Genomic DNA, 27,069 nt, shown 5'->3' with positions numbered 1-27,069 from the left:
TCCTCATGGCCGGCGAGACTGAGAACGGAGTGAAAATCATCAACAAACTCACCGATGATAAAGGTATTTCAGTGGTGGAAGATTGCATGGCAAATTTCCAGCGTTCTATGGCACGCCCCTTTCTTCACATGAAACAAACCTATGTGAGTTCAATGCAGAAAATGTGGCCACATCTAAACTGCCATCCTCAAGAGGGAGCTGATACCATGGTCTGCTCCAACTGTTTTCATTTCTTCTTGCTGATCGAGTTCTACAAGATGATGTCGGGATTCAATGATCTCATGGATTAAAGAACATGCTATACACCAAAACGTTCTTTGCGTTTACAAGTTCACGTTCTTCATAACCTTTAAATTTCTCATTTTGGATTTTTGGTACACGTTCAAGATTCGAATAGATCTTCAATTTGTATTCCTTGCTTACTTTGTTTTCATTTTGCATTTCCCATTAAAATACTTTTTAAAATAATACGAAAAAAACATTGATATAACATGACAAAATATATATATATACTTCCCATGCAATGAAGCATGCAAAATAGTCAAGATGATTTGTTTTAAATGACAAATTTATTGTTATACAAGCACAATCTTTTTTAAAAAAATGAATGTTATAGAATTACTATTTGATAAATTGTGTATGAAATCCAATGTCATTAAAAATAAAAAAAACCTACTATTTAATAAAACGTTTTGAAAACTAATGTTATTGAGAATAGTTAAAATTATAATTTTCAGGAGACTTCTAATCATTTTAGAATGTTTAAGTAAATTTTCTTATTTAAAAAAAAACAAATCTCATAATTTTATATGTGATTTTAGAATGGTCTAACAAAAATCATCATTAAAACTCAATTGATCTAAAATAATTAAATTTACTAACAATCAATTTCCAGTGAATGCATGAATGATTACGATTATCGAAGACTGAAGAAGTGAACGCATGAATGATTATCACGATCAGCATTGCTTATCTTCCTCACAGAAGTTCGACAATCTAAATGCCTCATTGATCTTCCCATTGATATGTACACAAAAAAACGCTGAGAGGATCTAAGATGGTTACTGAGATATTTATTTCCAGTGACGTAGAATATTTATTTTAAATTTAATTTATCAGTTCTTTCAAAATGCTCAGTTTAAGAGCTCAACCCCTTTATGCTCAACCCCTTTACCATAACTTAGTAAAACGAAATTGAAAATAAAGAAAACCGCATGGATACAACACCAGATATTACACTGAGATACGAAACATGAGCTCATATATCAACTCCAAAATATAAACACTTAAAAACACTAACTTCCCGTAAAGACTATACCAATTTAAACACTTTTTAAGATGCAAAACCTTTCAACAACACTCAACTACATCACTCCTAACAACTAAATACCAAAACACAAGATTTTAAAAATTGGATCAAATAAAATATCCGAACCCGGCGCGTAGCGCCGGAAGACTTCTAGTTTCCAATATATAATTGCTTTAAGAAATTTTTTATTTTACATAAGTATAAGATATTATAACTTTTCTTATTTGTATAAACAAATAGTCAGGATGGCCGAGTGGTCTAAGGCGCCAGACTCAAGTTCTGGTCTTCGAAAGAGGGCGTGGGTTCAAATCCCACTTCTGACAATTTTCATTTTTTATTAATGTTCATTTTTTTGATGAAAACTGGTTTTAATACTACCACTAAAGCTAGCATAGTTTTTATCCTGCTACCTTCTGTGTGCTCATTTCATGAATACAAGTAACACGTCCTCGTTCACTAAATAAAGAGTTGTGAATCATCATTAAACATAGTTGCTTACAGTTACAGGTATTGGTGGTATGTGGATATGGCCGTGACGAAGCAAATCCCTGGTTCAAGAATATATTTTCTCTTTTTTTTTCTTAACCTCACCATTGACATTCATTCATCACCACGAGGGTGAAAGTCGGTTCATGTTATATCTCTACTATTAAAAAGGAAGCAGTCCCAAAAAATCTATTTATGAAAGGTTGTTGGACATATTCACTAGACTTAACTATTTTTTTGGTCTCACCCTATATTTCTCTAACTATACACTAATCAATTACCTTATATTTCTCTAACTATAAAATAACCAATACTCTTATTTAATACTCAACTTACTATAATACACCAAAGATTTATACATCAATATTATTAATTCAGAATCATTGATATATTTTACCCCTATTTTTCCTTGGAATATTACTTTTGTGTCACTAAACCTATTAAAAAAACAGATTATTTTATAACTGATTTAATAATCACACAACCCAAGATCATTTTTCTTTAACAAAAGCAGTTACTATAAAAACATTTGGATTTATTGGTAATTAAAGTCTGAACAATACCATACTTTTAATTCATATTAAATGTTTTATGACCCAAACTAACATAAAAACATGATGCAAGTACGGTTAACAGAAAGTTAAAAACATGATACCATTCGACGGTCAAAACATATTAACTTCCAATTACGATTAGAAAAATACTTCACAGTACAACAACAAGCTTAATTATATTTCAAAATTATAGCTTTTTCTTTGAAAACCTTCCTAGGTTATTTTTGTAATGAAAATCTTTTACAACTGGGTTTATTAGGAGAAAAAGTTTTGTATAAATATTTTCTCAGAAAATTATAGCATTTTAGAATGTTTTTTATGTTTAAATAAAATATATTTTTATTTTTAACATTTATAGGTAACTCAACTATACTCAACTTAATAATAATTTTATTTCTAAAACTCAAAAATTTAATCTTAATATAGTAATTATAAAACCTATAAACTAGAATGTATAACATAAAAAAATGTAGTTTATTCAATTTTATATCTTAGTAAAATTTATATGAGAAATTTAATCAAATTTTGAAAATTTTTATCATGTTATTTTAGATTTTTACCATGTCATCTGGTATAGATTCACGAGTTAATATGGATTTTAGATTTTAAAGGATTTTAAATAATAGATTTTTATTAAATTGAAACTAGATTATATATAGTGACTGCGTTTACTGGTTTGACTGTGGATATCACTTATTGGTGTTTTGGTACCTTTTAGTAGAAAATTAGACTGAATGTTGAGGACTTATTAAGATATTTTTTTTAATATTTGAAAAAAATGTTTGAGTAATTTGTTTTTATTGGATAATTCAGCTTATAAATAGTATATTTAAGATATTTGGATATTTAGAAATTACATATAATTAATATTTGTAGGTATATAATTTGTATTTTAAAAATTCAGGTATCTATTTATCTTGGTTCTAGAGATATATGATATGTTCGGTTATTTATAAATTTTGGTTCAAGTTTGGTTTCATTTTTTTAATTTGGTACGGGTTGATTATTCGGTTCCGAATAATATGGCCAAACTATCTTATATAAATATTTATATTAAAAATTATTAAATTCAAAAAGCGCGGGTCAAAATCTAGTTTATGATTATAATTCAAACAAACAAGTCAGGAAATTTTATAAAACTTTTTCTAAAACCCAGTTCTGATTAAATAAGTTCAGGATTAAAAAGCCTAAGAGCATCTCCAATGTATAACTCCATCTTTTTTTTAATGGAATAAAAGTGAAAATTGAGTAAAATTGCTTTAACCCTATGGAGTGATGAACAAACAAAAAATAGATTAGTAACAAGGTTCAAAAAGTATACATACTCAAAACTTGGATAAAAAACCTAAAACCTTAGAGATTCTAAAGGGAGGAAAGATAGAAGCAAAATCTGAGGAACAAAAAAGGAGTGAACCAAATCTAAAAAAAAAAAAGAAGGAATCTCTGAACTACTAAGCAGCAGTAGCAGCCTTGACCTTCTTAGGCGCACGGTAGGTACCAACGACGCAAGCATGGTCACGCTCAAATGGCTCAAGAGTCACTTGCTCTGCTGGCTTGAACTGCTCTTGTTGCAGCTTCTTCACTTCGCTCTGAAACACAGCTTCTGCTGGAACTGTTGAATCGATACAGTTAGCCTGCAAAAACGAGAGAGAAACATGTTTACTAATCTTTTGTCCGAAAATGAACGTTCAAAGTTTCATGAAAGAATGTTTGTGGAATGCTACTAACCTTGATTGAGATAACAAAGTGACCTCCTGTTTTGAGGAAGAAATTTGCATTCAAAGCCACGATCCTAGCCTATTTAAGGGTTTTTAAGAGAACAAACAACATTTCATAAAGAACAATCATTACATATAAATATAATATAATAGCAACTCTTGAAACCAAAATGACATTAGAAACTTTGAACAAGAAAAGCTAAATTGCATCATCAGCTCCAATCAAATTATCAAATCAAAAACTAATGACTAAAATATTATTGATTTATCTACACCAGTGAAACCAAAACCGATTCTGAATTTGTATTTTTCAAAAATAGATATTTAGTTTGAAAACCAAAAAATAGTAAATGCAAAATGTACAGAACATATACTACAGTTGCCATTTTTTAAGAACAAGACATAAAAATCCGAAAAGAAACCAAAAACTGAAACTATATTTAAGAAAAGAGAAACAAGATGTTCTTAAGCATCAGAAACTTGGAGTTTGCATCACCCATGATGATCTGAAGGGGAATCCAAGTAAAGCTCATCATTTGCTATCATTAGAACACCGTTCTAATTGCCACCAAATACAAAATATAATGCTAGACAGCAAAAGTTTTTTAAGCAACTCTGACTTCAGTATCAGATCATTCCCAGTGTAAAGGTGTAAGAAAAGCAAACCTGATCAGGCTGAGCAACATCAGCGAAGATAACATCAACCATGCCTACGAGCATTCTGTATTTAGTAGGGTGTCTAGCATCTTCAATGATGGGAATAACATTAGTTCTCTTCTTAGCCATGTTCACCAAGTCTCTACCACTTCTGTGAGAAAACTCAACCGCGTAAACACATCCCTCCTACAATATCACAAAGACAACGTTTATGACTTATAATCATCAACAAACATAGAGGCTAAGTTTTGCTTACAGGTCCAACAATATCAGATACATGGGAGACTGTAGTTCCAGAGGCAGCACCAAGGTATAGAACTTTAGCACCAGGTATCTACATTGAAACATAAAACAAGCAATACATGAACACTTCCCACAGACATCAGCATACATAAGATTAACAAAAGAGTCCAACTTACGATATAAATGTTATCAACACCACCGAGAATAGCAGCGGCCAACTTAGAACGGAAAGGGTTCCACACCCTGTACTCAGTCTTGGTTCCATCCTCATTCTGTAGATTCAATCAAAAACCAATTAAGAAAGAGGTAAACATACAAACAGAAAGTATCAATCAATCATCTAATAACATACCTGAACAGAGATTCTCTTCTCGTTGTAAACAGCTTCACCAGGAACCAAGTTTTTAGTAACAAGAGCATCTTCTTTACTCTTTGCAATGAACACTCCAGCGTGTCTGTGTGGCTCCACAATCACTTTGCTGCCTCCCTTCATTCCTCCACGTCCTGGTGCTCCTCTTCCGCGACCAGGCTCTCCTCTACCTCTTCCTCTCATGCCTCTGCCGCGTCCACGGTCTCCAAAACCTCTTCCTCTACCTCCAGAGCTACCTCCCCGTCCACCACTAAACCCACCGCCACCACGTCCACCGCTGAACCCACCACCACCACGTCCTAAAACACAAAGCAACATTAAAGCAGAAACTCAATATTCTCAATACCCAATTGACTTTTTAGCTAAAGGGAACAACTTTGATGTTCAGTTCAGCTAAACACAAAGAGTTCCGACAAAACTAACAGAGAACTAGCTATTGTTACGACGGAGACAAAAACTAAACTATGGAGTCAAAAGAAGCGGCGACTAGGGTTCTTACCACCAGTTAGAGGAGGTCTCATGTTTGCTTGAGAAGGAAGAGACAAGTTTCAAGGGAGAGTTTAGTGACGTCGTAAGCAATTAACCTAGCTAGCGCAATGTGATTGTTTTTATACAAGTGCGTCTCTAGGGTTTTAGTAGAGGCCTTAACCATTAAGGCCTTACCTTCAGAGCACCATTGACCCTAAAACCCAATGTGTTTTTATTTTTCTATTTTTTTGGTCTATAAAAAAAAAAAATTTAAAAACTAATCGTAGAACGTTACGTGTCAGTTGTAAGGCTTGTGAACAGTACAAAAACTCACCAACAATCGCCTCTTAATTGATAACGGTAAGAGACGGTTTCTAAAAAGTTGGTAGAGCCCACACACATCTTTTACCTTTTTACTTAAAAACCCAGCTAAGATCTTTCGTTAATGCTGCTTTTGGTTGCTTGGCGTTGATTATTCTTTATTTACGCATATACTCTTACTTTATGTTTGGGCCTTGACTTAAGCTCATTGTGTTGGGCCTTAGTATGAAACATCTCTTCCATAGGGTTTACAAGCTGCCTTGTTTATACTTATTATATTTGGGCACTAATCTTATAGTTTAGATGTTAATACGAAGCAACTTCCGATGTTGACCCAACTCTATAGATTAATATTTGATAAATTAAAAAAAAACAATAAATAAATAAATGTATTCGGCTTTAAATTGGACCATAGTAAAATAAGACATGAATCAATACAATAATAAGATAATAATCAAATAAATGATAATTTAATTTCTAACAGAACTGATAGATTTTTTGTTTTAAATGAAACTGGTAGATTTTTTATTTAAAAAAAAAATTGATAGATATACGCTTTAGCCCAGTTTTTTTTTTACCACCAGCTACGAGTCTACGACCGCTTGGATTACTAAAAGTCTAAGCAGAGCCGTGCCTTATGTGTTACTAGAAAGGCATTTGCCTCAGGCCTCACAAAAAAATAGATATTTTAGGGGCCCCAAGTTCTTGTTTAGGGTATTGGTAATATAAGTTTAGCATGATGTTATTTTCGCTTGAATTCATGTTAGGATTTTAATTACAATTCACAATAGATATAGGACCTTAAACAATGAATACATGCCAAATCTTGTGTATGGAAAGCGACTGAAGAGAATCTTAATGATTTTATTGTGACTTAAGTTAGATAGGAAAGTTTCGTTCAAAAAAAAATTAAATAGAAAAACATTTTATAATAGTGTTGAACTGCTAATTAGTTATTTTAGTTAATAATTTTATAAAATACATCCAAAAATGTATTGATACTATTGAATGGCCTAACTATCATATACTTATATGAAATTATTTTCTTATAAATGTTGATTATGGAAATTTGGCAAAATAATTTTTTGAATATAAGAAAACATATTATGTCTCAGTCCTTTTTACTGTTTTTTTTAAATAATGTTTTGTATTTAAAAAAATTACAACAAAATTCTTTTGTTTTCAGTAATTTTATATTTAAAAATATGTATTACAATTTCCAAAGTTGAAATGGAAACATTTATTTCCAAATTTTAAATGAAATATTTATTTTTAAGTTTGCCTTAGGCCTCAATATGCCTTGGCACGGCACTGAGTCTAAGCGGCTAATACATTACAATCAATGAGTAAGTGAGATTGTGAAATACGGAATGAAAGAGATTGGAGAGACGAAGTGTGCATGTGGGATGTTGGGGGAAGAAATAGGGCCCATTGGCTGGCCCCCAACCCTTTTTCTCGAGTCCTCTCCCTACCAATCATATTATAACTTTCCACAACTTCTAAATTAATTATATAAACTCTTTTCATATATGTAATGGAGTAGCTATAGCTAGGTCATAGCGTCGAAATGTTTTTTATTTAGGGATGTGAATGAAGATTCCCATTGATTATTCCACTTATATGTCACTTTATATCATGTTCAATGTCTACTAGATATCCATGTGACTGACTGCTGGTGGATGACCGACGACCTTTGGACGTAAAATTTTGTCAATAATATATACCATTTTTAGTTATGCTTCTTTATATATGTGTCTATGTAGTTTCCCATTCCGTATTTAGACTTTCATAGTTCAAATATATTAACTAGAGCCAGAGGTGTACACAAGTGAAGCTTTATTTAGTTGGCTTCTTGGTACTGGCTAAGCAGATTTTTCGAGCATTTGTATATATGATCACAAGTGTAAGTTCAGGTCACATGATGTGCTGGTATCACTAATTTGGTTGTCATGTATTGATTACATGACTAGAGAGGATAGTGAAAATGTCGAAAGAGAAGTCATTTTTATGGATTTTGTTTGCTTACACAAAAAGATCCACTGCCATTTTTTTCTAAGTTTCTATCATTGTTTGCAAAATATTATACTCTAAATAGTGAATAACTTTCTTATCAAGAGAGAAAGGTAAAAAGGGTTGCATTCGTACGCACGCACGGAAAGGGCATTCACTCTGCAAACGTGCGCTCTCTTGTTAGCCCATAACCACAAAGATTTATCTTAGAACATAATTAATGAGGGGTTCTTAAGATTTTTTAGTGGAGTATAAAAAACCATCTCTTAACTTTTCATTGAAAAAACTAAGAACCGGTTCTTAAATAAGTAATAAAGAAACAGTTTCTTATATTCCGCTAAAAACCCACCCTAAAAACCTCCATTAATCATGCTCTTATATCTTTCTTACTTACACCGACTAAACAACCCTTCTCAAATCTAGTTTAACCATTCACAAATCATTTGAATCATAATTCATACATCTTCGAAGATCTTCCATTAACTAAAGTATGGCGGCTAAGACCAGTAACATGTCCATCTGGTTCTAGATTTTTAAGCAAATAACAATTACAAAAGATAACTACTTATTACATAAATTAACTAATATACTTGTTAACTAGTTGTTGCTTACAAGGCTGTTCACAACCAGTCGATTTGGTTCTAAAGAATCTCTTTAAACTCCATGACAATCCTTTTTAATCGTCTTCAAAAGTCTTCAAAGTAATTATCGTTTCCTTTTAAAAGAATCTTGGTAAAATACTTTCTTTTATGTGGACCAAGAGAAGTTGTCTTATAGCTAACTTTGTATATTTTTTTTATTAGGACGCTTTATAAACAAATGCATAATTGATTGTGACAAAAAATCATAAGATAATACAAATCTGCCAAACACACCAACTTACATGCAGGATCCGATTCGAAGACCAATTTTGTTTAGATATTCACGTTGAAAAGGATCCAGCTTTTTCAAACGCCGATGCTATCTATCATTCCAGGCCACAAATTAGCTGGTAACTTTTTATGTGACTGTTACTGGTTTACATATACTGAAAATACTATATAATAACGAACAATAACCTGTATCGGTTGACCAAACCATTCATCTTCATGTTTATGTCCAGGGCCGTAGCTAGAGTGTCCACTATGAGGGCACATGCACCCATTATATTATCAATATTGATAATTTTTGATAGATAAAATGGCTAAATCTCTTATGTGCACCCTCTATTATCTCAAGTTCAATACTCCAGTTTGCATTTTATACGTTTTGCACCCAATGAAAAATGATCCAACATTGTTTATTGACTAGCAAAAATCAATATAATATAATTAGAAAGTTAGAACACTGGCTTGAACATGACTTATATTTCAAATATGTTGTGGATCAACTTTTAACCTGATACTATTAAAACGCAGATTTAAGGTAGCATGTGAGATTTTAAAGTTGGGTTTTCAATTTGCGAGACTACCAAAACTAGTAACTAAAGAAAACAAAGAAATCAAACTAGTTGATATAAAACAATAAACGAGTAGAGCAGATAATAACTGAACAAAACAAGATCTAGTTTTACTTGGTTAGATAATCGAAAAATGTAAATATCGCACGTACCTGAAGTGTGGACATTCGAGCAATCTGTCACATAATAATATAACAAGGGATTAAAAGGATCAACTACAAAACAAAAGGTGTGTAATATCCTTACTTAAAACTTTAAAAGATAAAAGTGATATTCTTATAAGAAAGTGATGTATTATACTCAAAGAGAAAAGTGACATGATAATAGCAAAAGAAATAAATGGAAACCATTTAATAGATTCATTCCATACACGAACGCGACCGTAGCAATAACTATATTTGCATATGCTATATGAATGTTTGGTGGTAATAAATACTATACCTGGAAGAAAACTAAATTTGTGTAAGTCAGTCACGAGATTATCGCGAACCAACAAAAGACACACAGAGAGCGGACCAGACTCACGAGTTTCGCGACGCCCACCATAATGACACCCTCAGTGGTATCCCCTGTAATTACGAAGGGTTTATCCTTTTATATCACAATTTTTTTTGTTCTTTTTCTAGTCTCTCAGTTTCCTTTTAAAAAAAAAGATCCAAATAAAGAAAGCCATTTGTCTACATCGGGGACTCACTATTATGCGTTACTCCCCGTTCGAGAACGCCTTAGACGCTAATCTAACGGTCGGATTGGACCTAGAACCTAAAAAAAAATCGGAGCAAAATTTTTAGATTGTTTACTATGTTATAAAACATGTTAATCTTTAATTGTGTATAACATTAATACATTTTCATGTTTAAGATTGTATAAAACACACAAATAGAATATATAAACTTAATATAGTGTAATTTTCATCAAAATTATGAATATAAATGATATTTATAAAATTTTAGATCAAATATATTAATAAAAAATATTATTAAAAATAAAATAAAAATACAAAAAAAAATAGATTAGACGGTCGTCTAGGCGGTATAGGCAGAGAAAATCAGATATCTAATTTTTTAAACAGATTGGAGTAAAAGAGTGATGTGTAGTATCTAGATGGCCGTCTAGGCGGCTAGGTGACCGATTTTTAAAACATGGGCGTTACTCTCCCTTTTTAGTGTTTTTTTATTCATTTTTCTTTTAAATTCACAGTTTAATACACAATAATTTGAGAATATATCTCGAAGAAAGTAAAAAAGGAAGCGCGTGGGTCCCGACAGTCAATTTGGATGACATGGCAATATCTCGTGGGAAATTGAATGAAAACTGTGGAAGATAACGACCGGTGAGAGAGAGAAGACTCATCCCATTTCATAAGAATCAAAGCCTTGTTTGCTTATTTATACTAATCCTTCTTCGGTTTCACATTTCTTTTACTTAGGATCATTTGTTCCTTTTGATTCCAACCAGGGAAAAAATCTCTATCTCCTCGTTTAATACTGAGATCGAAAGTGGTGGTAGAGTCGTACAAATCTTGGATGTTAAACAAGTCTAAGATATGAGAAACTTGAACAATAACGTTGATACGGTGAGCGCCGCTGCTTCTGCCATCTTCTCCTCCTCCGAGTCAAGACTACAATCGTCGAGGGTGCAGGTAACTACGAGCTCTCCTTTTTTCCGGAGTGTACATATGTTTCCTCCTCTTCTTCTTGTCATCATAAATAAGAATACTGTTTAAAAAAAATATTAATAAGAATTGTTGCGTCTTGATTTGCCAACGTTTTCCGACAGGAGATCTCAATTACATTTTATGTCTGTTTGAAGTGTTATATAGACTTTGGTTCTGTCCGAAGCTGATCAAAAATCTTGTATTTTTTTTTCTTGAAATTCATCAGAAGAAAAAATGGGGAAGCTGTTGGAGCTTGTACTGGTGTTTTAAATCACAAAAGAACAACAAGCGGATCGGCCACGCGGTGCTTGTACCCGAACCGGTTGCCTCCGGATCAGCTCCGGTGGCTCCAGTCCAAAACTCTTCGAGCAACTCAACTTCTATGTTTCTTCCCTTTATGGCTCCTCCTTCATCTCCTGCATCGTTTCTTCAGTCAGGTCCACCATCTATGTCCCACACTCCTCATGGTCTACTCTCCTTGCCGGTCAACACATATTCACTGAACGAACCGTCTTCAGCCTTTGAGATTGGACCTTACGCTCACGAAACTCAACCCGTGACTCCTCCTGTGGACTCTGCTTACACTACTCGACCATCCACTGCGCCGTTCACGCCACCTCCAGAGTCAGGTCAAATGAGTTCTGCAACTCCTTCTTCCCCTGAAGTGCCATTTGCTCAGTTACTTACATCTTCTCTGGAACGAGCTCGGAGAAACAGCGGGGGAATGGATCAACAGTTTTCAGCTGCGCACTACGAGTTTCAGTCGCATCAAGTGTATCCAGGAAGTCCAGGTGGTAGTCTAATCTCTCCTGGTTCAGGTACTTCTTCTCCTTACCCAGGTAAATGCTCCATCATTGAGTTTCGTGTCGGAGAAGCTCCAAAGTTCTTGGGGTTTGAGCACTTCACAGCTCGTAAATGGGGGTCGAGATTCGGTTCTGGATCCATCACACCTGCTGGTCCAGGTTCGAGGTTGGGTTCAGGTGCCCTGACTCCTGATGGTGGCGGAGGATTCGGACTCGGCTCAAACGGTGCAGAGATGGTTTCAAGAATGGGTTCTGGGAATCTGACGTCACTTGAAGGCACTGTTTTTGGATATTCAGATCACGGGTCGTCATGGAACGATGAAGCTCTCACGGTTGGTCATAGAGTTTCGTTTGAGGTGACTGGCGAAGACTTAGCACGTTGTTTTGCAAGTAAGCTAAACCGAGCTGGTTTCGATGATCAAAGGGATACGTATGAGGCGGTTTCGCCTACTATGAGATGGAGTGACAAAACGTGGGGAGAAACAGAGAGTCACAAGTTAAGAACGTTTTCGCTAGGGTCGAGCAAAGAGTTCAAGTTTGATAACACTGAAGAAATGGTGAGAACGGAGTGGTGGTCGAATGAGAAGGTCATGCGAGAAGGTGATAACAACAGTCCAGGAAACAGTTGGAGTTTCTTTCCGGTGTTACGGTCTGGAGGATTCAGTTGACTAACTGAGAAAGAACGAAAGATAAAAAGGGTTTCTATCTTCTTTATTACCAGAAAGAACTAAACCCTCTAACATTGGAAGCAGTTCGGTGATTTAGTAAGAGATTGGGGTCTAACAACTATACATATATTGTAGGAATCTATGTTGTACTGATATGATATTACAGTATGGTAGACTTCATATTTGGCTAAATATCAATTTCATTTCAAAATTTCAAGTTTAAACCCTCACCATGGAGAAAGGTCAACAAAATAACAACTCAATGTCTTTCTATCGAGAAAATGAAGTAAACAAAAAAAGAATATTGACTCTTAAAATCAAGAAAAATCTCTCTAGAAGCAAAGAAAAAAAATACCATACGTCTCTCTCACTAATACTGCACTTTTGGTATACCTAAAAAATGATACTCCGGTCCAGAGACGAGCTCGTTCTTTTTTTGTTTAGATTTCTCAAGGAGTCCTCTGTTTTGGAACATACTTTACCTTGCTACCTTTTTCGCGTTTCTTCCTGAGCTTTGGTCGTGCGGCGGTTATAACACCATTCGAAGATTCGTGAGTGTTGTTGTTACCTGAAATGTCTGTTTCCTGAGACAGAACCAACGTCACGTGTTCTTCAGAGGTTGCCTCTTTCCATCCTGACAAGCCAATTCAGATTTTTGAGTAAACAAATATTGGAATTAAACGATAGGGAGAAAAAAAAAGACCAGTTAAAAGAAGTTTTACTCTTTGCAAGAAACGCCTTAGCTTCGTTCAAGCTTATGTGATGAGCGGTTTTAACTTCAGGTACAGTTGAGCTTGGGATCTTATCCTTTTTGTCTGTGTTTTCATCGATCCTTCCCTGACTGCTCACTGGCCTCCATACTTTTACAGTTGATTGGTCAGATGTGGGTTTCGCCTCAACAGTCTTCATTCTTGGCTCCTCTTCACGGCATTTTGCTTGGTTATGTTCTCCGGTGTTTCGGATTGTTACACTCAACGATCCAATCAGAACTTCACTGTTCTTTGTTCGATCCTGTTCATCCACTGCTGCTTCTGGTGATATCGAGTTGGGGTTATTGGTTTTTCGGCTCCAAACTTTAGTAGTATTGCCTCTTACGTCTCTGTTAGTTCCATTCTTTCGGATGCCTCCAAGTTTTGGCGCATGATTACCGTGGAACCCATTCGGCATTCCATGCTGTGATCTCTTCTCCATTTGCCTTCGCCCACTTCGCCTTTCCATGTTTTGACCATTACCCAAACCATCATCATCAACCATAGGCGCTTGAGTTTCACCGTTTCTTTCATTGTCCGTTTCCAGAACTTGAGGTTCCTCGAGGGATGAAGAATCCTCAACTGGTATGGAATCTGATCTCTGCGCCTCGGAATCTGAAGCTACAGATAACGGGCTTGAAGACTCAGCTGGGGAATGTTGTTCTTCTGATGTGGTACTCACGTCTTCGGTAGCATCTTTTTTTTGGTCCTTTACTCTTTGTTCTTTCTGTCTTAGCTTCTTCCTCTTCTTTCTCTCCAAGAGCTCGGCTTGTCTGCTCCAGACATAATACCAGCGAATAAGACTTAACACTTAGAAGCCAATTCAGAATTAGAGAATTGTGAATCTAGTAACGTTACATGACAAGCATTTCAATTGATAAGAACGCACCTTCTTTGAGCAGCTTCTTCCTCTTCAACCAGTAAATTTTGGCACCTCAGGGCTTCCGCATCTTTGTCAGCAAGCCATGCTTTGATCTTTACGTTAAGAATACAAAGATAAATCACAGTAGGCTAAGTCCTCGTCTTAGACACTTTGCACTGCCAACTAGAGAGCAATGTTGAAACCTTAAAGGAAAAATTTACCAATTTCTGTTCCAGGAGAAAGCTTGCGCAAGCAACGACATTTTTTGCCTCCAGCATATTTTTCCCAATTTCCCCGTCAAATATGTATTTTTGCATTGGTGCAGCCTCGTTACACATGAAAGTTTTTTCACTTGCTTCATCGAGGATGCTAAAAAGCTTCTGCGAAGAAATTGAAAACCTAGGTGTTCTAGCCTGGATAATATCCTGGAGAAACCAGAGCATGTATCACTAAATCAGCCATGAGTTGAGCATTGAGGACACTCTTTATCCAGAAAGGTAAAAAAGAAATTCATACCAAAAGGTCAGAACCAGCTCTTAGATAATATTGTGGCAGAGCAGTATATCCTGGTTTTTCGATAAGTGACATTAGTCCGGACTCAACTGATTCCCCAGCCACATCCTAAAAGAACCAAAACAAAGCATATTGATTACTCACACAGGTATGTATTAGGTAAAAGATGCAGAAATAGAATGCCAAAGAATGGGACAGCATGTATTAAGTATGCATACTCATCAGACGTGCGAGAGTATGTATACGAATTAAGTATGCTATGCTCTTGTTTTTTAACTAAAGCGTAATTATTGGGGAATTAATCCTATAACCCTGATGAAGTCATATGGCATTCTAGGAAACATATATAACAGCGTTGTTATTGTATCACACCTTGCACAAATGAAGAGAAAAAGTAATTAGGCCTTCATGAAGAGTCAAACCCCTAGAAACGATGGGAGTGGGACAAACAACAATGAAATGAGTCATTGAGACGACAGAAAAAGATGCAATACTACACTCATATGCGATGCTCACCAGTCACCATGCACTTTAAACGACTAAAGATAAGAATTTCTTTTGTACAAAATAAATGTAACGTGGAATTATACTACCTCCAGCATCATGCTCTTTAATGAGAGAATCTCCTTCGCATCAACTACCGAGAGCTGAAAATACCAGAGGGATCGAACATGATCATTACCCAAAGGAAAAAAAGACTTAATCGAATTGGCAAAAAACTAAGAGATAACTTACCTTATCCCAAAACTCCCCCAGCGCATCCCTCTCTTTGCTGGAATCCTGGAATCATGCAAACACAATCTTCAGATGACTATTGAGTAAAAAGACTACAGCGACCAGGAGTTGGAACTTGGAAAGACATAAAAACAAAAGACGTAGACCTAAGTTGAGAAAAAGCAAACCTTTTCCTGCTTTCTTGGACGCCGATGCACACGGCTATGCCTTCTATGGTTCACAGGAGAGCAAAACTCCCTGGCGCACTTTTCACACTTTTGCAGTTCTATCTTCAAAGGAGTCAGTAATGGCCAACCTGGGAACGAAATAGAACATCGAATAAATCCCAAATCCCACACCCCAAACCACACATGCTATTCAACAAATCCCTTTAATCTAATACGATAAACATCTCAAGACAGTAAAACTAAATATATATATAACCACATAACACCTAATCCACTGTTCCAATTCTAGAGGAGTACTTGTTATATCTTCAAAGGAGTCAGCAATGGCCAGCCTGGGAACGAAATATGGATTCTAACATGATAAACCTATCAAGACTCTAAAAACTACATATCCCCACTGATTCCAAGCCTAGAGTAGTACTTCTTGCCTGGGATAGAGAGACAATATCAGATCCAATCACCTGGACGCTCTAAGTTATGGAGAAGCTGAAAGAGCTGGACTGGATTATTATCAGGCCTAGGGAAGGAAAGAAAAGGATCCTTTCCAACGGCGCGTCTGATGAGCATGTCGAGAGAATCATTCCCATCTTGTTTCACCAGCTCCATCGACTTCAACTGCAAACACACACACGCACACAAAGTCACATCACCCCGTATAAATCTACATAGCAACTCTATAAATACAAAATCAATCACATAGTATTCGATTCAAATCATCAGAACCACTGAAACAACAGATGCCTAAATCTCGTTTCCCATCTTGTTTCACCAGCTCCATCGAATTTGACTGCAACAATCATTGAAACACACACAGTCCTATAAACACATCACCCTCTGTATAGATTCCCTAAGCAACTACACATACAAATCAATCAGAATCAGTACTAACACAGACGCCTAAATCTCCTAATCATGAAGGCGGAGAGAACTAAAAACGTTTGGTTGATTTCGAATCTCAATCAACGACAGTTACGAGCGAATCGATTTTAAGTGATAATGGAAAGCGAATGGTTTAAGTCCCGATCACGCACCAGTAGAACAGTAACAGCAGATCGGGCGTGCGTGCGTGCGCCGAGAGGAAGATCAAGAGCGATCCTCGGGGCTTGGCAGGAAAGAAAGTCACCGAGAGAAAGTGATGGGACGCCAAAAGAAAATGAGAAGAAAATTTTCAGAGGAGGAGGAGGAGGCAAAGGAGCTGTCGTCGAAAAATTATAAAGGCCTAGTACGGAGAAAACAAACATAACCCTCAGGGGCTCCATTTCCATTAATTCCATCAAATATTAATTGATTAAATTCGGTTATAACTTATACCATTCTTTTATTTTTTTTTTCTTAACACATAAGGGTCCACGCATAAGATATACTAGGTTAAGATCCGCGCCTTGCGCGGAATGAATATTATTTATAAATTATTTTTAAGTATTACATATTTTTTACATATTATGAAATAATAAATATATATTGAATAATTAAAAATTTAGTAACTATTACGTATATAATTAAATTGGTACAAATACTTAAATAAATTTTATTTATCCAGACAAACACTTTTTTATATTTTATATGTTATAAAATTAAGTTTAAATGATATTAACATAGATATATAGTACATTTTTAATATTGACATCTCTTAAAAAATATTTTATACTCATATTATTTTTGATCGTTTGTATTTCTTTATAACAAAAATTTTAAACAAATGATAACAATAAAAACTTTATGGGATGTTTAATAGTTTTAGTAATTTATAATTTTAAAAACATTCAATACAAAGTTTAAAATCTAAATATTAAGTTGTCAATAATTGTTCAAAATGTTTATCAAAAAATTTCAAATCAAATTCGAAATTAAAATACTTATGTATTTTATATGGTATATAATTTATTTTTAAAAAATATTAATATGCATATATATAATATTTATTAAATGAGACTTTCTACTTATGAAATTTCAGAATCATTTGAATCTTGTTATAACATAAATTTCAGTGTGAGAATTTTAACAACTTTAGTCATTTATATTCGTTTTTTAAAATTCAAACTATAACATATACGAAAAAATCTAATTTTTTATTATAGTTAATGTGGTTGTTTAATTTATTTTAAAATGAATTAAAAATTATAGAGAATAGACTGATTTTTATCAAATATTTATTATTCAAAATTATTAATTGTCATATATATACTTTAGCCACATTAGGTAATTCCGTGATTTTTATTTAAGGAAACAATGAAGAACATTTATGATTAATTTATGGTTAGTTTAATAAAAAACTTATTATATATTTATATGGACCAACATATTTTTCTAAGGATTCTAAGAATGATTGTGGTGATGACATGTGGCTACAAAAATATGTTATAATGCTTCTCTTTTAATATATAGGGGATGACTTTTAAGCTTTGGATGTTTAACGAAAAAGACTAGTCTTTGAAGAAAGTTATCTATATTATTAAAACTGAAGTACACTTTAGTAATGTTTGGAAACATGAATAGTATTATAACTGAAAATTGTTTAGAAACGAAGATAGCAGTACTACATTAATTGTATTTCCATATTTCACTCATATTAATTATATTGTCTTAACAATATTTCACATCATTAATTATATTACCATAATAATAATAGTGTAGATTTTATTTAGTAGTTAATCAATATAAGTTTTGTGTCAATTATAAAATCAAAAAAGTAAAATAACTGAGTTTTGCATAAGGTTAAGCGTTTGTTTTAATTTGTTTTACTATAACATTTTTTTTTTCAATCAGTGGAAAATTACGTAGCCAAAAACATAATTCAAAAACATGTTTAGTGAATAAAATCATAACTTAAATCAAAATAATAAAAATGAATTACATTCATTGTCACTTAATTTTTCACTCAATATAATTGCTTACTAAATAAAAAAAACTCTTTCAGTTTCACTTAATTTAGCAAAACACATAAAAAATATCATTTATATTAGTTTATAAAATCAGTTAGGCATGAACACTAAATATCCACTTAGGTACGAGTCGTTCCTTTCGGGTATCGTTTTATTTTGTTTTAAAATTACTCACTCCTTGAATATTATAAATTTATGTGTAGGTTTTGAGTTGAATCCTTTTGAGTCTGGATGAGTTTGGTTCTGATGTATATGACCCTAAAATATCTAAATAACCAATGTATTTGAAACGGGTTTGGATATTTGTACCAAAAATAACCATATTATCTGATTCGATCCGGATCTTTTGAATACAATTAGTTATATTACGACATATCTAAAATATAAAACACTAATTATGAAAAACAAATATTAATGTATAAAAATACAAGTATAGTTTTATTTTAGTAATTTCATTAATTATATTACTTTAACAATATATCACATCATTAATTATATTTACCGTAAAAGTAATAATGTAGATTTTTATTTATTAGTTAATCAATATTAACTTTGTGCAATTATAAAAAAAAATAAAAATGTAAGATAACCGAGTTTTGCATATGGTTAATAGTTTGGTTTAATATGTTTTACTAAAACTTTCTTTTGTCTTAGTTCCAATTGGTGAAAAATTACATAGCAAAACACATAATTCAAAGGCATAGTTTATATGAACAAGATAATAATTTAAATCAAAATAATTAAAAAGTATTACATTTATTATCACTTAATGTTTCACTTCATATAACTATTTTATTAAATAAAAAATTCTTTCTATTTTTCTTATTTTTGCCAAATATATAGAAAGAGTTTCCTTTTTAATCTATTTGCAAAATCAGTTAAGTATGGACATTCGGATACTCATTGAGGTACAAGTTGTTTCTTTCGGGATTAATTTTTTTGGATTTTTAAATTAGGCGCCACTTGGATATTATAAATTTATGTATGATGCTTGAGTTGGATCCTCTCGGGTCTGAATGATTTTGATTTTGATGTGTAGAAATATAAAAATATTTAATTAACCAATGTATCTGAAAAGAGTGTATATTTGTACCAAAAATAATCTTATTACCCGACTCAATCCAAATATTTTGAATACAATTAGTTATACGACGACACATCTTAAATATATAACACTAATGATAAAATAACAAATAATTTATAAAACCGTAAAAATTAACACCCGCACGGGCGTGCGGGTCAATCTCTAGTTATTCATTAAAATACATGATTCATGCACATTTGCTTTCATCTCTTTTGTCTGGTGATGATTCATGCACTTTTGATTTTGAAAAGATATATTTAAGTGTGATAAATTGTTTCCACACCCCGACGTCAGAAAAATGATGTATTGAAAATTAGTGAAAGAAATACTTAAACCCTGCTGTAGTAAGAAACTGAAAGAAATACTCATAAAAATATTTTAAAACTCTCATAAAATAAATGGAATCGTCAGTTGTAAAATCGTCTAATATTTTTCAAAATTGTGATAGTAATAAATCGGTATCACGAGTCAATGTAGAAAAAATATAATTTTGGATAGTCATATACTCAAGTCAAGTGTAAACTATACAAAACCACAGAAAAAAAAAACAGCTGTGATATTGAAAAAGTTTCAATTATGCCATCATTATTTTCCAATATGATGATGATGAGAATAGTACTTTTCAAGAATCAACAAGCGTTACAACTTTTTCTGCAGGTACCAAAGTAATCAGGAGAGCCAATCATATAGACAGGGTTTTTCTTGCATTCCCCAAGCTCAGCCCATCGTGGACAGCTCTCATCTTCATCACTGCACTCACCACTCTCCTCCTCATCCTTTCTTGCTTGTTTCTTCGCGTATATCAGTTTCGTCGCCACCAGCAGTTCCCCTTTCAGGACAGGGCATCTAAAATGAGTGCTCGTCTGATCCAAAGTCGCATTCAAGTGTCTGGTGAAGAACAAGATTGCGTTTCCTTTTACTGGTCTTAAGATGTTACCGGGCTCTGAGCAGTCTGACCAACTCCTTTTGAGTTTCACCTGAAGGAAAAGGATAGAAAACATGAATCCAAATATTCTTTGAGTTATGCCAAATAGATTCTTTTTGCTTTACTGACCTCTGAATTTGGGAAGAGAAGCTCTCCGCCTTGAGTTATGTTTGAGACGTAGAGAATGACAGTTGCCAACAAAGACTCATGCGTCACAGAGCTAGATTCTTCTCCAAAATAATCCAACTTCTTGTCTGACTTCTCCATAGTGTAACTTCTTACCTTGATGGGACCGCTGTTTTCTGCAAGATGTGCATCAAAAGAGAAACACAAGCAAGCAGTTTGACCAAGAAGAAACTTATTACAAACATTACTCATGAAAAGAGCCCTTCCGAGACTGAAAAGTAAAGGTAAATTACCTCTTGGGAGGAAAGTCCACGCAGAAATTCTTTCTTCAATCCCAGCAACTATTGGGTCCTAGTTTATACCAAAACAAGGATTGTAACATAACATTGTTACGTCCATTCAAATCTCCGTTAACTTGATAAGGATGTATAAGAAAGGTAACGACTTTGTGTTACAGACAAACTACAAGCATATATATCTTAAGAGTCTACTTCAAGAACACTTAGCATCTTTACCACATAGTGTTCCTCCAGGAACACGACAAAAGATTTCTTGTCAAGCTTGAAGAAAACAAAAAAAATTACCGGCACATCTAAGACGTGGTCAGAACTTGAAAGTTGAGTCTTCCCATCACCATCACCATCCCCTGATTTAACCTCTGAAGTTTCCTTCGCCTACATAAAAAAAGCAACCAACCATTAATCAAAAAAAAAAAAACCAAATGTATTAATCAAAACATAATTAAAACAGGAAAGGAAGAGGAATGTTACCAGATGATCACACTCTTCCTCTGACAAGAACCCACGGTAAAGGAAGACCCTGTGGTGCATACCAAATAGTTCCAGACATACATTATTAGTAACGCTTGCAATAAATTGCAGGCTATCTAACAACTGACTGAAGAAGCATATATATATATATATATATCAAATCAAAAGGTACCTGACCTTGGTTGCCATGAAAGTTGAAGAACACGTCTCGGGTCCACAGACTTAGATCCAACAACATAACTCGACTGTATGTAACTCTCACCAATGTTATCTTTATCTCGGAGTTCCTTTCGACTGCGTAGAGGAAGAGCAGTAGTATGAATAAACATTTTTGCAAACCAACTATTGCAGAATCAATTAACATCTCAATGAATAATAAGGTTCAGTAGTGTTACGCAAGGATCAAGATATTCAAGTAACGCTAATCGCCACAATTAGAAGATGAATTAAAAAAAGCTACATGCATCCGCCGAAACCAATGGTCGCAGCTCGGTGGTATGATTGATAAATGAGGGGATCACGACGAAACGCACCTTCCGCCTGAGCAGAAAGGGGAAGAAGAGATAACGATCAGAATAAGGAAGATTTGGCTAAGGGAAGCCATGGATCATGCATCCAGTGATGTTGGTTGGTGGTAACAACATAGCGTCGATCAAATATTCTCATGAATATCTTTTCCCTAATTCTTCATCCGATGAACACGAGGCTGCGACGACGTCGTTTCGGGAGTTGTGGCTTATTTTACCTTAAAATGTTTTGAGAATATTACAAATATAACCTTCCAACTTTCCGGTTTTCTACATCTACCCCGTGTACCATTGCAATGTAATCCTCGAAGATAATTCTAGTTTAGAATGTGAATTGATTATGGAATGAATCAAAATTTCATGAGCCAATTTTTTTTTTTTTTTAAGTTTCATTCAACTGTTGCTATAATTAAGTTTTATGCGTTCTCAACCAATTAGTAATGAATGTATTGCTTCAAATCTTTTATAATTATTCAAAGTGTTTTTTACAATTTAAAATGTGGTTATTATTCACATTTCTTTGAAATTGAGGCTTAATGTCTACTAATTTTTTAATATACATTCAACTAGGATAAGACCCGCGCCTTGCGCGAGATTAAGTTATTATTTTTATTATATTTTGGAGAATGAAACAATAGTTTGGCATCATTTGGATTAGGGGTGTTCAATTCGGATATCGGGTTGGTTTCGGTTCGGTTCGGTTTTTTCGGTATTTCGGTTAGTAAAATATAACTACTATTCTAAATCCATATTTACTTTGACTTTAGTCTTTCACGTACTTTTCAAAGATTTCAACTCGACGACTAAATTGATCAGCCAATCTTGTTGCTTTAAATCATTAGTATTTATATATATATATATATATATATATATATATATATATATATATATATATATATATATATATATATATATATATTATTTATTTTGAATATTTATTAAATAAAAATTCATATGCGTTACATTTTATGATCATTTGTAACTTATTATAACAAAAAATAATCTATTGATCACAAAATTTTCAGAGTGAGAATCTTCAAATTTCTAATAATATATAGACGTCTTGAAAAATTCAAAATATAACATATAAGAAAAAATATAAATGTTTTTATTATATATTTAATGTGATTTTTTAATATCTTTCAATAATATAAAATTAAAAAAAAGAACTAAGATACCAAAATTGTTATCAAATATTTCTTATTCATAATAATTAATTTTCATATATACGTTAATCATATTAGGTAATTTTGTAGCTTCTAATTAAGGAAAGTGCAAAACAAAAATTTGGTAGATTATTTATCAATTCAATAGTTAGTTTATAAAAAATATAATGTAAGTTAAGATGGACCAACCTATTTTTCTAATAATAGTATATTTTATATAGTAATTTATTAAATGAGAATTTATAATCATACAGTTCTATGATCATTCATATCATTTTATAACTGAATATTTAAATCATCTATAACAAAATTTTCAATGTGAAATCTTTAATAAGTTTATAATTTATAAATATTTTTGAAAATTCATTGAAAGTTATAATATTAAAATATTTTTGTAATCTTATGGTATATAGTTTAATATATATATATATATATATATATGTTTTATTATTAAATGATATTTTTTACTCAAATGGTTTTAAAATCATGTGTATCTTCTTATAATATTAAATAAAAGTTCATATTAATACAATTTTATGATCATTTGTAACTTATTATGACAAAAAAAAATCTATTGATCACAAAATTTTCAGAGTGGGATCTTCAAATTTCTAATAATTTATAGACGTTTTGAAAAATTCAAAATATAACATATAAGAAAAAATATATGGAAATTTTGACCCGAGACTAAATCAGACCAACATTTGCTTGATCCCAAAGAAGGAAAGACCGAGAGAAATGACGGAGTTCAGACCTATTAGCCTCTGTAACGTTAGTTACAAGATCATATCGAAACTGCTATCTAAGAGACTTAAGAGAGTTCTTCCTGAGCTGATTTCGGAGACTCAATCTGCCTTTGTGGCACGACGTTTGATCACAGATAATATTTTACTTGCGCAAGAGAACTTCCACGCCCTCCGGACAAACACCAGAGCTAGAGAAGAATTTATGGCCATCAAGACGGACATGAGCAAAGCGTACGACAGGGTGGAATGGAGTTTTATCCGGACCTTAATGCTGCGTTTGGGGTTTGCAGAAAAGTTGGTTGATCTTATTATGTTTTGTGTTACATCGATCTCCTATCAAGTGATCATTAATGGAGAACCCAGGGGTAAAATTATACCCACGAGAGGTTTGAGGCAGGGAGACCCATTATCCCCGTTCCTTTTCATCTTGTGCACTGAAGCTCTGATCTCCCTTCTTAAAGGAGCGGAGGATGAGAAGCGCATCTTAGGACTACGTGTGGCTCGGGCCAGCCCCCGGATATCTCATCTTCTCTTTGCGGACGATAGCCTTTTTTTCTGCAAAGCAGAAGTGAGACAGTGCAAGGAAATTTTAGACATCTTGGACTCATATGGAAAAGCTTCGGGACAGCAACTAAATGCGACTAAATCTTCCATCTTTTTTGGAAATAAGGTCGATCAAAACATAAAGCAGAATATAAAGGCTGTTCTTGGGATTACTACTGAAGGTGGGATGGGCAAATACCTAGGACTCCCAGAGCAAATTTGTGGCTCTAAGATGAAAGTTTTCTCTTACGTACAAGACCGTCTTAATGGATGTGTTACCTCGTGGTCCGCTAGATTACTCTCGAAAGGCGGTAAAGAGGTTCAAATAAAATCTGTGGCGCAAGCTGTGCCGACATACAATATGTCGTGCTACTTGCTTCCACAAGGCATTGTGGAGAAACTAAAGAGTGCTATCTCAAACTTTTGGTGGAGCTCGAGCCAAAACAACCGAGGATTACACTGGATTGCATGGGACAAGATATGTGTTCCACATGATCAAGGTGGACTTGGTTTTTTGGACCTACACGACTTTAATATCGCCCTATTAGCAAAACAACTTTGGAGATTGATCCAGTTTCCAAACTCTCTGCTTGCTCGAGTCTTGAGAGGACGGTACTATAATCGATCAAGCCCCTTGGAAGATCGGAAGGTCTACTCACCCTCATATGGCTGGCGTAGCATTATGGCAGCAAAACCACTCCTCAAATCGGGCCTACGAAAGACTATTGGAGCAGGACAAAACACATGTGTTTGGTCTGAGCCTTGGATTCCGGACATTGAGGCTCGCCCGCCGAGACCATCCAATCAAATCACTCATAGACACCCAAAACTCCTTGTCCACTCCTTCATTAGGCGTGATACAAGGGATTGGGATACTAACCTGTTACTAGAATACTTTCATTCTGAGGATATCCCGTTAATACTCAAACTACGACCAAGTAATACGTGGTCTATGGATGGGTATGCGTGGAACTTTACAAAGTCGGGCGTTTACTCAGTAAAATCAGGATATCAACGTTTACAGAAGACTAAACCATGTGATGACGAAGCTCAGATTGTACAACCAAGTATCACTGGTTTACAGAGCCATGTGTGGAGTATCCCCGCTCCCGGGAAGATGAAACACTTTATGTGGCAAGCTTTGACAGGATGTATTGCTACAGCCGAAAGACTTGCATATAGACACTTGGGAACCGATAGGAGCTGTCCTAGGTGCGGTGACCCTAAGGAAACCATTAATCACCTCCTCTTTGAATGCCCCCCGGCTCTCCAGGTGTGGGCTTTATCGGACTATCCGTCCCTTCCGGGTTACTTCCCGAGTACCTCTGTTTATCAAAACATGAACTTCCTTTTTTGGAAGAAGAGAAACGTGACCCCTAGGGAACCACTTATTGAGACTTTTCCATGGATCTTATGGTACATTTGGAAGGCTCGCAATGATAAATTTTTCAATGGTAAGGATATCTCCCCATTGGATTCCCTCCAGCTAGCTTCCCTCGAAGCTGACTGTTGGAGGAAAGCAAATTTACTGGAGGAGGGAGAAGAAGAGGAGCAACATCCTACTCCGTCACTGGTTTCGACTTCTTCTGTGGACCCCCAACGTCCGACCTGCCAAATCGATGCATCATGGATCGAGAATAGCACGGTTAGTGGCTTACGGTGGTTCTACAAGGATCAAATGGGAGTTGAAAGATTTGGCCTACAAGGATGCAGGAAAAGCCTATCAGCTCTCCATGCAGAGATGGAAGGACTCATATGGTCGATGTCCTGCTTACGAGAGTTACAGTACACCGTGATTCATATCGAGACTGACTGTTCGGACCTGGTGGACATGATTTCGAACCCTACTGACTGGCCGGCTTTTGCCTCCGAGTTAGTTTCCTTTCGACTTTTACGAGCCGGTTTCTTGGAGTTCAGTATCAGCCGCATACCGAGGACAAGAAATTCTCGTGCAGATTCTCTCGCCAAGGAAGCAAGATGTAGCAGTGTTCTCTTTTCCCATATTGATCAGACTCAGTCGGACAGAGCGTCTCTTCGGAACGACTCAAACCCGACTACCACTTGATCTTAGAAGATGGGCGTCGACAAAAAAAAAAAAGAAAAAATATAAATGGTTTTATTATATATTTAATGTGATTTTTTAATATCTTTTAATAATATAAAATTAAAAAAAAAGAACTAAGATACAAAAATTGTTATCAAATATTTATTATTTATAATAATTAATTTTCACATCTACGTTAATCATATTAGGTAATTTCGTAGCTTTTTATTTAAGGAAAGAGCAAAACATTTTTTGGTACGTTATTTATCAATTCGATAGTTAGTTTAATAAAAAGTGTAATATAAGTTAAGATGAAACAACCTATTTTTCTAAGAATAGTATATTTTGTATAGTTATTTATTATATAAGAATTTATAATCATACGGTTCTATGATCATTCATATCGTTTTATAACAAAATATTTAAATCATCGATAACAAAATTTTCAATCTGAAATCTTTAATAAGTTTATAATTTATAAATGTTCTTGAAAATTCATTGAAAGTTTTAATATTAAAATATTTATGT

At 34.1% G+C, this 27,069-nt stretch overlaps 5 protein-coding genes and 2 non-coding genes across 14 annotated transcripts; 3 read left to right on the top strand and 4 right to left on the bottom strand.

Annotated features, from left to right (window-relative positions):
* The first annotated feature begins 1,548 nt into the window (after positions 1-1,548).
* Positions 1,549-1,632, top strand: TRNAL-CAA. Its single transcript has one exon. It is a non-coding gene; the product is annotated as a tRNA-Leu (tRNA).
* A 1,993-nt stretch (positions 1,633-3,625) lies between these two features.
* Positions 3,626-5,958, bottom strand: LOC106444625 (rRNA 2'-O-methyltransferase fibrillarin 2). Its single transcript, XM_013886080.3, has 7 exons — positions 5,837-5,958; positions 5,320-5,636; positions 5,144-5,239; positions 4,981-5,058; positions 4,734-4,910; positions 4,078-4,146; positions 3,626-3,983 (listed from the first exon to the last, which is right to left on the bottom strand). Exons 1-7 carry the CDS (start codon positions 5,856-5,858, stop codon positions 3,801-3,803), a joined length of 942 nt encoding a protein of 313 aa, XP_013741534.2. The 5' UTR covers positions 5,859-5,958; the 3' UTR covers positions 3,626-3,800.
* On the bottom strand, positions 4,536-4,609 carry LOC125607813. The gene has a single exon (XR_007338879.1). It is a non-coding gene; the product is annotated as a small nucleolar RNA snoR60 (small nucleolar RNA).
* Positions 5,959-10,897: 4,939 nt separating the features above from the next.
* On the top strand, positions 10,898-12,919 carry LOC106440855. The gene is made up of 2 exons (XM_013882624.3): positions 10,898-11,216; positions 11,458-12,919. The coding sequence occupies exons 1-2, from the start codon at positions 11,121-11,123 to the stop codon at positions 12,700-12,702; spliced, it is 1,341 nt and encodes a 446-aa protein (XP_013738078.1). The 5' UTR covers positions 10,898-11,120; the 3' UTR covers positions 12,703-12,919.
* Positions 12,885-17,056, bottom strand: LOC106440854 (neurofilament medium polypeptide-like). 4 transcript variants are annotated; one of them, XM_013882622.3, is made up of 11 exons: positions 16,760-16,990; positions 16,425-16,515; positions 16,190-16,343; positions 15,729-15,856; positions 15,562-15,606; positions 15,420-15,473; positions 14,830-14,934; positions 14,535-14,738; positions 14,341-14,426; positions 13,425-14,224; positions 12,885-13,336 (listed from the first exon to the last, which is right to left on the bottom strand). In XM_013882622.3, exons 3-11 carry the CDS (start codon positions 16,332-16,334, stop codon positions 13,152-13,154), a joined length of 1,752 nt encoding a protein of 583 aa, XP_013738076.2. In that variant the 5' UTR covers positions 16,335-16,343; positions 16,425-16,515; positions 16,760-16,990; the 3' UTR covers positions 12,885-13,151. The 4 variants fall into 4 exon arrangements, with proteins under 4 accessions (XP_013738076.2, XP_013738075.2, XP_048619599.1 ...); XM_013882621.3 differs by having other exon boundaries at positions 16,452-16,515; XM_048763642.1 differs by having other exon boundaries at positions 16,455-16,515.
* A 3,112-nt stretch (positions 17,057-20,168) lies between these two features.
* On the bottom strand, positions 20,169-22,240 carry LOC106440852 (probable prolyl 4-hydroxylase 12). 5 transcript variants are annotated; one of them, XM_013882617.3, is made up of 7 exons: positions 22,049-22,240; positions 21,693-21,809; positions 21,516-21,564; positions 21,330-21,419; positions 21,039-21,096; positions 20,749-20,921; positions 20,169-20,671 (listed from the first exon to the last, which is right to left on the bottom strand). In XM_013882617.3, the coding sequence occupies exons 1-7, from the start codon at positions 22,117-22,119 to the stop codon at positions 20,324-20,326; spliced, it is 906 nt and encodes a 301-aa protein (XP_013738071.1). In that variant the 5' UTR covers positions 22,120-22,240; the 3' UTR covers positions 20,169-20,323. The 5 variants fall into 5 exon arrangements, with proteins under 5 accessions (XP_013738071.1, XP_013738073.1, XP_013738070.1 ...); XM_013882619.3 differs by having other exon boundaries at positions 21,688-21,809; positions 22,049-22,221; XM_013882616.3 differs by having other exon boundaries at positions 20,749-21,096.
* Positions 22,241-23,946: 1,706 nt separating this feature from the next.
* Positions 23,947-26,562, top strand: LOC106442748. The gene has a single exon (XM_013884398.2). The coding sequence runs from the start codon at positions 23,947-23,949 to the stop codon at positions 26,560-26,562; it is 2,616 nt and encodes an 871-aa protein (XP_013739852.2).
* The last annotated feature ends 507 nt before the right edge of the window (positions 26,563-27,069 follow it).

The sequence above is a fragment of the Brassica napus genome, chromosome A3 (assembly GCF_020379485.1).
Source record: "Brassica napus cultivar Da-Ae chromosome A3, Da-Ae, whole genome shotgun sequence".
NCBI lineage: Eukaryota > Viridiplantae > Streptophyta > Magnoliopsida > Brassicales > Brassicaceae > Brassica > Brassica napus.
This window is presented reverse-complemented; position numbering and strand designations above follow the sequence as displayed.

Excerpts from the sequence above, each read along its gene's own strand:
- LOC106444625 (XM_013886080.3), bottom strand. The coding sequence starts at position 5,858 with ATGAGACCTCCTCTAACTGGTG. Across the intron at positions 5,637-5,836 it reads GAGACCTCCTCTAACTGGTG|GACGTGGTGGTGGTGGGTTC; the intron begins GTAAGAACCCTA and ends TTTGTGTTTTAG. Across the intron at positions 3,984-4,077 it reads ACTTTGTTATCTCAATCAAG|GCTAACTGTATCGATTCAAC; the intron begins GTTAGTAGCATT and ends TCGTTTTTGCAG.
- LOC106440855 (XM_013882624.3), top strand. The coding sequence starts at position 11,121 with ATGAGAAACTTGAACAATAACGTTGATACGGTGAGCGCCGCTGCTTCT. Across the intron at positions 11,217-11,457 it reads TACAATCGTCGAGGGTGCAG|AAGAAAAAATGGGGAAGCTG; the intron begins GTAACTACGAGC and ends GAAATTCATCAG.
- LOC106440854 (XM_013882620.3), bottom strand. The coding sequence starts at position 17,002 with ATGGAATTAATGGAAATGGAGCCCCTGAGGGTTATGTTTGTTTTCTCC. Across the intron at positions 14,739-14,829 it reads GAGCTGGTTCTGACCTTTTG|GATATTATCCAGGCTAGAAC; the intron begins GTATGAATTTCT and ends TGGTTTCTCCAG. Across the intron at positions 13,337-13,424 it reads TAAGGCGTTTCTTGCAAAGA|GATGGAAAGAGGCAACCTCT; the intron begins GTAAAACTTCTT and ends TTGGCTTGTCAG.
- LOC106440852 (XM_013882616.3), bottom strand. The coding sequence starts at position 22,119 with ATGGCTTCCCTTAGCCAAATCTTCCTTATTCTGATCGTTATCTCTTCT. Across the intron at positions 21,565-21,692 it reads CAACTTTCATGGCAACCAAG|GGTCTTCCTTTACCGTGGGT; the intron begins GTCAGGTACCTT and ends TATGCACCACAG. Across the intron at positions 20,672-20,748 it reads TTCTCTTCCCAAATTCAGAG|GTGAAACTCAAAAGGAGTTG; the intron begins GTCAGTAAAGCA and ends CTTTTCCTTCAG.
- LOC106442748 (XM_013884398.2), top strand. The coding sequence starts at position 23,947 with ATGACGGAGTTCAGACCTATTAGCCTCTGTAACGTTAGTTACAAGATC.